General features: G+C 38.8%; 2 protein-coding genes across 2 annotated transcripts; one reads left to right on the forward strand and one right to left on the reverse strand.

Annotated features, from left to right (window-relative positions):
• Positions 1-216: 216 nt before the first annotated feature.
• On the forward strand, positions 217-716 carry LOC120143101 (histone H4). The gene has a single exon (XM_039157514.1). The coding sequence runs from the start codon at positions 280-282 to the stop codon at positions 589-591; it is 312 nt and encodes a 103-aa protein (XP_039013445.1). The 5' UTR covers positions 217-279; the 3' UTR covers positions 592-716.
• A 1,295-nt stretch (positions 717-2,011) lies between these two features.
• On the reverse strand, positions 2,012-4,855 carry LOC120143102 (probable ADP-ribosylation factor GTPase-activating protein AGD6). Its single transcript, XM_039157515.1, has 3 exons — positions 4,037-4,855; positions 3,836-3,925; positions 2,012-2,506 (listed from the first exon to the last, which is right to left on the reverse strand). Exons 1-3 carry the CDS (start codon positions 4,853-4,855, stop codon positions 2,012-2,014), a joined length of 1,404 nt encoding a protein of 467 aa, XP_039013446.1.
• Between the last annotated feature and the right edge of the window lie 6,168 nt (positions 4,856-11,023).

Consider the following 11,023-nt stretch of genomic DNA (forward strand, 5'->3'; position numbering starts at 1 on the left):
ATCAATTTACTGACCGTTGGATAAAACATTAATCCAACAGATATTCTCTTGCGTCCGCTCCACTTGCAATCTTTAACCAATAAAATCAAAAACCACGGATCTCTATTATATACCGTCGATAATGTTCCGATCGAACGGCATATATTATTCTCTCTCATTGCAAACCCGGAGAAATACACCCCTATTTAAACCTCTTCCACATATCCCCACCTCAAACAAGCAAACTCACACAAAAACAAACAAAAGCCCTTTTCAAGTATTTCGAATTTTCTCTGGAAAATGTCGGGGCGAGGAAAGGGAGGCAAGGGATTAGGAAAGGGAGGAGCAAAGAGGCATCGGAAAGTGCTCCGGGATAACATTCAGGGCATTACGAAGCCGGCGATCAGAAGGTTGGCTCGTAGGGGTGGGGTGAAGAGAATCAGCGGGTTGATCTACGAGGAGACGCGCGGCGTTCTCAAGATCTTTCTGGAAAATGTGATCCGGGATGCGGTGACCTACACGGAGCACGCTAGGCGGAAGACTGTCACGGCGATGGATGTCGTTTACGCTCTCAAGAGGCAGGGCAGGACTCTTTACGGCTTCGGTGGTTAGGAATTTATTCACTTGGTTCTGTAAATCTCTCGCCTTTGTTTAGCTATTTTTGTAGTTCAATTTTGACTATTAGAATGCCCTTCCCCTTTTTATCTTTACTGAAATTTGATCCCAAAGTTTCATGTGAAAAATCTCCTTTGTTTTATCAATTTTCTTCCTCGATGTTATCATCTTACTTTTGAGCAATTCATCCATGTCGGAAATCATCCTGAATCCTGAAACTGAATTTGATGTCATCCTTCAAAATTCTTGATCCAAAAATTTCATGAGAAAATCTCATTTGACTTGTCAATTCCCCCTTCAAATTTCTTTATTTTATGGTATAAATTAATGATAATACTTGTTATGTAAATAATTATAATATTGTAATCTCTAATTATTTTTCATTTAATATGATCTCTAAATAGTTGGTAAAAGGATTCAAATCAATTATGAAGTTTCATTTCACAATTAGTGTTTTTCTTTACAACTAATCCTCTTTCTAATCTTGGGCAATTTGCCCTTCCTCTACAAAATATTAACTGCTTTCAGACGTGAAAATTATGCAAGAAATTACATTAGTAAAACCGTTCGAAAGATAAAAAGGAAAAGGAGTTTGCCAAAATTGTACCAACTTCACCAGTAGCCCCACTTACCAACAATTTTCTCAGCAGCTCTACTTGTATCAACCTGACCATGAATCAGAGAATTTCATTTATGCATTGCAAAACATAAATAAGATCACGAAATAGAAACCAATAATTTAATAGACTTGGCAAATTTGATTTTAACATGATTTATCCGAATCTAGACTCGAAATAGATCTGAACAGGGTGACCCGAATTTTGAAAAAAATGAATCAATTGAAACTAATATGAATTTTAGTCAAACCGAAAGTAACTAACACATAATTGAGATCGATCTGAATTTAACCAAATCAAAAGTAATCTTAATTGAAAGCAATCAAACAAAAAATATCCTAAATTGAAATTAACCCGAATTTAATGTACTCAAACTTGATTATTTTTACAAAAATATATTAACAGTTCTATATATATTTGATTTCACTTTTATTTAACTTAACTAAAATTGATCTGAAAATTCAAAGTTGATCTAAACTTAATAATTGATCATTGACATGATTTGAAGATCAATCGATTTGATCTGATTAGAAATCAACTGATTTGATATTGATCTGACTCGACTTACTATAGATCAGAGTAAAATCGAAACTTGAAATGATCTGATCCGATCAGGATCCGATCCAACTTATTATAAACCCGAATAAAATAAAAAACTGAAATGACCCGATCCAATCCAAACTTGACCCACATTCAGTCTAAATCAAAATGACTCGAACCGAACCTGATTTGAATGACTCGTTTTCCACATCACTATCTAATAGTACTAATTAGCATGGGAATGTATAAGAAAATTAACCTTAAAGAAAGCCTCCACCCACCCAGGTAGCATCTGATTTTTCATTGCGAGCAACAGCCCTTTTGTTGGGAACACCATCATGGAAATGATCAAATCCACCATCCTTGGCATCATCCCAACCAGCCCAACCATCTGTGGCGGTCACATCTGAAGTACCTAGGTCCATCCTTTTGTCATTGGTGTCCCAGTCATCCCAAGAACTTGAGCTATGAGAATTGTGATTCCCGCCAGAGGAGGATTGTCCTCCAGAAGTAGAATCCCATCCTTTGTTCCTCCGGTTAAAGTCATGATCAGATCCCTTCTTCCCGCTTTCGTTCTGCTGCCAGTTATCGTTGTTCCAGCTCATGCCATCTTTCGCGTACTCCTCAACCTTTTGTGTAGCTAAGGCCATGACTCCTCTCATGATCCCCCATGTTCTCTGCCCAATCTCTGTTGTCTTTGCGGTGACAACACTAATAGTTTCATTAACCTTGGTATCATAGCCACCCTCCTTTACCTGAACAAAATGATGCATCATGTTTGCGATGGTGGATACATAAATATTTTTTAAGGTGAACCTGTATATATTAATAATACAAAATTTTTATATGTGGAATGAATACAGATAAAATTTTAGGATAAACACAATTAATAAAATAAATAATTAATCGAAGAAAATTAAATTTTCATAGCTAACACTTTCCTACCCCGAATGACGTGCGCATTTGCCTCTACATGGCCAATGGAAGTTATTTAGGTACCATATACTTACAAATAGCATTACAAGAAAAGAAAATAAATCATGTTATAGCTATAGCATCAACAACTTAGCCAAGTGAAATGCCACGAGAACAGTAACACGTTTTTGAACATTTAAAAGGGCACAAATAAGTAGAGAACTGAGGGCTGCTTAAGGGTTCAACTTTTGGCGGGTGAGCGTGAAAGCAACGAGCAATTGGATTTGGAGAAGGTTAATAAAGCTGAGAGCTGTTATGGTGCACTTGGATTTCTCTGACCCTAGATTCGCTCTTGCTAAGGTTTGGGATGTTGTCCGGCATAGGAAGGATAAGGGTTATGGTGCGAATTGAGCGAGTCGATCGCAAGTTGGACTCGTGCTCATTAAAAAAAATTCATTGCTCGATTCGACTCATTGCTTGCTAAGCTCGTTAAAATTTTGCTCGACTCGTGCTCGTTAAAAAAACTCGTTGCTCGTCAAGTTCACCGAAATTTTTACCTTATTTTTTAAAAATATAGGTAAAATCAACTAATACTATATATAGCTTAAGATAAACATAAATTAATAAATTTAACTAAAAAAGTATAAAAAGAATGTATTAAACAATTTCAAAATCTAAACTCCAAAGTAACAATCTAGAAATACATTAAAATAATAAATATGGTTTGATTTTTAGGTATAGTAAAATAGTAATTAATAATTTAGTATTTTTTGTTGTTTAGATTAGCAATTTATTATCTATAGTAAATTTTTGAATGAAATAATTTTCTAATATAACTACTAAAAAATTATATAAAAAATAATGAGTTATTTGCGAACTTATCGAATCGAGTTAGACTTAACTCGTTAAGATCTTGAGTCGAGTTCGAGTTTAAATCGAATCAATCCGAGTCGAGTTTGTATTGAACTTTGACCGAGTCAAATTCGAAATGTTCAACTCTTTAAGCACCCCTTATAAAAACTCTACTATCTCTTGGATGATAATTTTAAATAGATTGTCTACTAAGTAAATATTACTTTCTTTTGAAGGAAATGAAGTGATATTACAGCTATGGGTTGATTAATTGAGAGGCATATATATTATAAAGTTGAAGTTTAACCGAAAAATACCTTGGTGGTTAACTCCTTGGTTCCTGCTTGGACAACACTAGCAGCAGATTGGGCTGTGGATGCTGCTACCAATGATAACATCCCAATGCCCTGCTCCACAAACAAATTCAACCACTAAATAACAATTATCTATCTATCTATCATCGTCACAAAATGAAAATCACCCATTTCACAAGAAGGAAAAAGTAATGATTTCTTAACCTGAGACACAACGGAGAGCACGTCCCCCCGAGGATCATTATTCCTCTGGGCAGGCGTAGGACTGGATCCAAACCCAACGTATTTCCCTCCTTGGGAAGGTGGTAGCCCTTCAGGCCTTGATTCATTCTCTGCCATCTTCCTCGCGAAATAGCTCTCCTTGTTCGCCGCCGATGCCTCCAGCTCGGTCCTCGTGCGTATATCTTCTGTGGACCTCGATCTCATGGGAGAACCTCCCGCTCCCCCTCCGTTATTATTCCCTCTTGTAAAATGGTTCGCCGATTGATTCCTCCTCGTATCATTCGAAGAGCCAAAAGATTCGTCATCATCCCAACTATCCCATCCTTTATTATTGTTATTATTATTATTATTATTAATGTCCCTGCTACCACCACCGCTCAACGGCGGCCTTTTACTACCACAACCACCGTGGAGAGCCTCTTTCACGATGGGTGGGTCCTTCCACGGGCGGCCCTCAGCTAGGGCTTGGATACGATCGCGATAAATACCGGCGGCATTGGAGTTATATTTGGTAACGATATCGGTTTCTTTAGGGATACCGTACTGAGCCAAAAAAGAATTGAGCATCTCGTTACCGCCAGATTCCATTCTCGTGATCTGGATATCGGACCATGAGTCCATGGTAACGGATCGGACGAATGAGATGTGGACACCTAAGCCACGGTGTTTCCCGGAGCATTCTAAGCACATGAAAACACCGTAGGAAACCGAAGTCCATTGGGGATTCTTTTGTTTGCAATCGACGCAAGTTCCATTACCTGACTGCGATTGGAGGTCGCGTAACCGTCTCGTTGCCGCCATTTTTGAATCCGACGTCAATCGGATTCGGTTAACGAGAGAAAAGAAAGAATTATATCGGAAAAAAATCAGAGAAATGGAGCTATAAAACAAAATTTAGGAAAATTATCTAAAAAAGAGAAGGATTTTTTTTTAAAAAAATTAATAATAATGGGAGGCTAAAATTTGATGTGGAAGAAGAAAATCAGCGACACCGTTCAAACATTCTTTGGCATGTGTGCACACCCTAAAAGAAATATTCCTCATTCGACATTGTTGATCGACGACGGTCATTTCACTCCCAAACTAATAAAGGCGAACCGTCAACGGCTGACGAAACTAAATTTTCCAACTTCCTATCAACAACTATGATAATGTTTTGAGTTTCAACGTAACCATTATTCTGCAACGTTTTGATTATTGAGGTGGTAAATTGCAGGTTGAGCGAGTGGAATAGGGTTGGAAACTTCAAGAGTATTAGCTCTTCGAGGTGTTCATATCATCATCGGCGCGAGGAACTTGAAAGCTGCCAATGAAGCCAAGAAGATCATTCTTGCAGAAACCAAAACCGCACGTGTTGATGTCTTGGAGCTCAATCTTTGCTCCATTAAATCCATCAGAGCATTTGCAGACAATTTCATCGCTCTTAATCTTCCTCTCAACATCTTGATGTAATTTCGAACACCCTAATTAAACCACCATTCTTTTTAAGGAATCAATTAACACGAGTTTTACGACGTTGTCTGTCTCAGAAACAATGCTGGGATCATGTTCTGTCTCTTTCATCTTTCTCAAGATGGAATAGAAGCTCAGTTTGCAACTAATCATATTGGCAAGTTCCATGAAATTAGTAGTGATTCTTCCATTTTCTTTAATCCAAGAATGATCCTGGATGCTATATTTTCTCAGGGCATTTCCTCTAACAGAGCTTCTTCTGGACAAAATGAAGAACACAGTGAAAGCAAGTGGTATTCAAGGAAGGACTGTGAATTTATCATAAATAGCCCACACCCATTGTTATAAAAATGGGATCCGGTTTGATCAGATCAATGCTAAAGAAGGGTACGTGTTGTTTGATTTGGGTTCTATTATATTATTTTCTGCTAAAATTGTGTTTCATCGATAACTAATCCACTTTTTCGTTTTTCCTTATCAGTTACAATGACAAAAGAGCATATGGACAGCCCAAATTAGCAAATATATTGCATGCCAGTGAACTCTCTCGTCGATTGCAGGTAAATGGTCGGACGGAGCCAAATTGCCTTAGCTTGTACGGCAAGTAATCTTTGCCTCGTGACTGACCTGTCATTCGGCCTAACAGGTGAGTTGCATCAGGGAAAACCGATCAAGGTAATGAAAAAATTTAGACTGCATGTTGTACATAGATAAGTTCGTACCATGTCATACTTAAGCAGTAGAGCAAGCCAAGCACTGAGCTGCATATTCAATACCGCATCACTGATACCCAGTAAAGCATTATATGACTGCATTGTTCTACCAGTATTTTAGCGAAAGCTAGATTAGATGAGTATCACTGCCTGAGAAAAGTATCCCCCACAAACTATGAATGTTATAGATCTCAGGCCAGATGTGACTCGATCGGCCATTAGTGAACACTAAATAATGAAGTTATATTAACAAGATCAGACCAGATAATCAATCATCCAATTGCATATAGTCCATAAAGAGATAATGTCAAGTACTTACAATTGCATCAAAAGCCCCATAATCTGAGATTTCATCACCCACACTTACTTCGCCGAGAGCTGGATTTACAACATCCTTGGTTCAAATTTGCAGCTACGAACAACCAATAACCAGTGGTTCCCAGAACCAGAGCATTCTTAGACCCCATTACTTGAACCACCAATGATGCAAACAATGAGAAAACTGCAAAAGACATACAATATCCTAAGCGTTAAGCGTCATCATTCCCAAGTTCCCTTGCTGAAACCCAAAGAAAATATCAAACTTCTCAATTTAATGTTTCTGCAAAACTATAAAATCTTCAAAAAATTTCTGGGAGTTTCAAATAGCAGTCAATTGTCTCGTTAACCAAACAGCTGGATGAAAATTTACAGTCGATGAATAAGAATGGAAAGCAGTAGAAGAAACTCACAGCATTAACAGTAGTCTCCGAGTTCTGTGCAGCTCCTTAAACAAGGAAGGCCAACAAGAAGGCACAACTCAAAATATGAACATCCGTTGTTCAGTTTTTAGGAGTTTCAATTTCCGAAACATTAGCAACAAGTGGCGCCACCTCTTTGTTAGGAAATTAACGAGTAATTCTCTATAACAAAATTAGTGAGAATGCGAAATAAAAGCGAAAAATAATACCCGAAATTGATAACGGAGTTCAGTCAATTATGTATACGTCTCCAGACTGTTGCAAATCTTTCACTAAAGAGAAAAAATTTACAGGTGTTTACAAAACACTCACAACTCACAAGAAAACTATCTAAACTCTTTAGTAGTGGAGAAAAAATGATTTGGGATGATTTTGAAGCTAAATGGGTAAGAGTATTTATAGTTGAAGCTTAGGGACTAATCTTTGAAAATACCCTAAAGTGCAACTAAAGATTTCCTCACACAAAATCTTTGAAATTGTGCACCATTCGGTGCCAAAGAACGCTGAATGTAGCCTTATTTTCTCCCACTTGAAGACTGTCTTCACACCTCGATCAATGCAGCAGTATTTCTATTCTTGTTACTCTAGCATGCCAACTGAAGCTGAACACAACTTCAGTTTGTCCGTAGTCACCGCTTTGTAAACCCATTTGTTATTGGGCAGTTTCTCCATGGTTGCCTTGTCTCTCAACGTCTTGGCTCCATTCGACTCTTGTCCACTAGTCTTTGAAGGATTGTTCCTCACTTGAACATCCTCGGCAAGCCCCTACTTCGACCTTTCTCTTAAGATGGTCTCTGAAGCCTTGTTCTCTACACGAACATGCTCGACAAACTCCTTGGACACGGACAACTCGATCTTGGGCTCATCCATCACCTTGGATGACTCGGCTCCCCTCGGGTAAATTGGCAACACTTCTGACATCTTAAGTCTGCGCCCTCTCGTTTGCTCGACTCTTACCCTCGGCTTAGCATCTTTGACACTCGAACTTGTTCCAAGACTGTACACATCTTCCCTAGATCCATCATATGGTTCATCATTGAGTGAACTTTCTTTGTCACTCGAGGAACAACATTCCTCATCCTTCGACTTGCTTTCATCATCATGGAATCTCTTGCCGGTACCCTCGATTTTCGGCTTTGCTTTGGAAGTCTTGTTCTTCTTGACTCCAAATTCTTTGATGGACTCAGCGGTTGTCAAGGCTTTAGACAACTCCTTGGCTTTCTTTCGCTCCAACACTTTCTTTGCCCACGGCTTTAATCCGAACATGAAGGTGAAGAACCCATCTTCTTCAGTCAAACTTGGGACTTTGATCATGAGTCTTCTGAATCGGTTCACATACTCCTTAAGTGTCCCTTTATGCCTGAGACGCCTCAACTTGGACCACGCCTTCATCCTGACATACTATGAGCGGACTTGCTTACTCTGCACCCTCGACTTGATGGCTTTATCTCTTACTATCGCACCGGGTCCCTTCTTGTGCTTGACTGCTTTGACACCCGCAGTCTCATCACATCTCGATCATGGATTGACTACTTAAGAACTTGTAGTCGCACCATGCTTGCCTCTTGATTCGGCTACTTTGGAACATGTACCCTCATCAAGTATTTCCCCTGTCTTGATTGCTTGGATACTTGCAATCTCGGGCTTTCTTCCGGGTTCGACTGCTTCAACATCAATAGCCTTGCCTCGTCTCGATCATTGCTTGGCTGCATTGATCCCATCAACTGGGCCAAGTCTTTTTCCTATCTTGGTAGCTTTAACACTTGTGACCGCACTAATTCCCGCTACTTCTCCTTCTCCCATCCTCTTCATGATGGCTGTAAGGCGACGCTTCTCGGGACATCCTCTAATCAAATGAGGGCCATCACAGAAGTAGCATTTCAATTTTTCCTTGCTCCCCTTCTTCTTCACACCAGACTTAGCCTTGCCATTATTTCCCGATGGCTTTCCTTGGCTTCGAACAGTCGATGGCTCACCTTGGCCATTCGAAGAGCTTTCTCTATCATCTTCCTACTGCACCTTTTCCCGGTCTTCCCCTATTATTGCCACTATCTCTGGGCATGGGCCGGTCCAATGAGTTTTAATACCCTAGGCGTGATAATAATTTTATACCCTATACTCTCTTCCGTGGTTAATATTTTATCGTCAATTTTTAGATCAGCGGAGAAAGATTGTGTAAGCTATGGGTGTCAAAGGGATCGGAATCAGTTCTATGGAGCTTTGCTTGTAGAACAAGATTATTTACTGGTTTACTTGTTTCCCGGTCTCCCTTATTATTGCCACTATCTCTGGGCATGGGCCGGTCCAATGAGTTTTAATACCCTAGGCGTGATAATAATTTTATACCCTTATACTCTTCTTCCGTGGTTAAATATTTTATCGTCAATTTTTAGATCAGCGGGAGAAAGATTGTGTAAGCTATGGGGTGTCAAAGGGATCGGAATCAGTTCTATGGAGCTTTGCTTGTAGAACAAGATTATTTTACTGGTTTACTTGTTTTTAAGAATCTGTTTCTCCTCCCTCTTTCTGGAAGTGAATGTTGCAGGCTACCTTTCTGTTGCTATGGCTTTATAAATATATATATATATGCCACTTTAAATGGATTTATGATTGTGGATGCTCAATGTGTTAATGAAATGCTAAATCCATGAATTTGATTCATTAAATTCGAAAAAACATAATTCCCAATTAGAATATAAATCAAAATAGATCAAACACTCAAATTTTGAACAAAAATTCAAGAACAGTAAACACATCAAGTGAAGTCATTTTCACTAAAAAAACACATAGGAAAGTCAACATACCAGTACCAGAGATAAATTGATGGAAGATTACACCTGCAAAGGCCAAGCATATGATATTGATATCAAGCAGTACAAGTGCCCAAGTTGCAATAGCAAGAGCTAAGAGGCCAGAGGGCTATTGAAAGTAGTAGGTTTAGTATTTTGGACTTTAAACCAAATTGAAACGAAACATACAAGGTCTGTTTTATAGCCTTTTCCGTTACTGTTTAGAAGTAAAACGGTTTGCACATTTTATTTGATGAATGAAATTCAATGATTGCAGATGGGATTTCACGTTCTGCTACTGCCCCCTCAATATATGCTGCCCTGGGCTAAGGCCCAGGTGGCACAGGTATTGGGGTCGGCCCTGCCTGTAAGCTTAGTCAGCTTTCCGGCTACAGCTATGGCCTTCAAAAGTCTCTGGGCATCACCTTGCTCTCCCCCGAGCATTGCCCCTGGTCTAAGTCATTCCAAGAAGGTCTTGAGTGCACCCCATTCACTCATTTCTCCCTTACATATGAGCAACTCCCTCTTAAGCTCATCCACTTTGTTTCTCAAAGCCATCACTCACACTCGAATCTGACTTCTTTTGGATCGTTTTTGAAAATTCTTGCGAACCACCGTGTATTAGAACACCTCCGTCGATAAACTCATATCGCCAACCAAATTTCACTATTCACAAAATTAACTATTCATGTGAATTGTAACCTCGCAGAAAAAATTGATAAAATTCACAACCAAAAGCTCTGATACCAGCTGTTAGGAAACAAACGAGTAATTTCCCTATAACCAGATTAGTGGGATATGCGAAATAAAAGCGAAAAAATAATACCCGAAATTGATAACGTAGTTCAACCAATTATGCCTATGTCTCCGGACTGCTGCAGATCTTTTACTAAAGAGATAAAATTTATAGGTGTTTACAAAACACTCACAACTCACAAGAAAGCTCTCTAAACTCTTTAGTAGTGGAGAAAGAAATGATTTGGGATGATTTTGAAGCTAAATGAGTAAGGGTATTTATAGTTGAAGCTTAGGGACTAATCTTTGAAAATACCCTAAAGTGCAATTTACTCATTTCCATTTTCAACACAAAATCTGCCAACTTTGAAATTGTGCACCATTCGGTGCCAAACTTTGAACTTGCACCGAATGGTGTAGCCTTATTTGACTAACACTCTTATCAAGTACCCATCAATTTGATTGCCAATATGACTTCTAACATGCTCGAGTTGAATTTTTTAAGGTTACTCGATTTAAAATCATAATAATTTGAGAGAG

Source organism: Hibiscus syriacus, unplaced genomic scaffold (assembly GCF_006381635.1).
Source record: "Hibiscus syriacus cultivar Baekdansim isolate YM2019G1 unplaced genomic scaffold, ASM638163v2 tig00110833_pilon, whole genome shotgun sequence".
NCBI lineage: Eukaryota > Viridiplantae > Streptophyta > Magnoliopsida > Malvales > Malvaceae > Hibiscus > Hibiscus syriacus.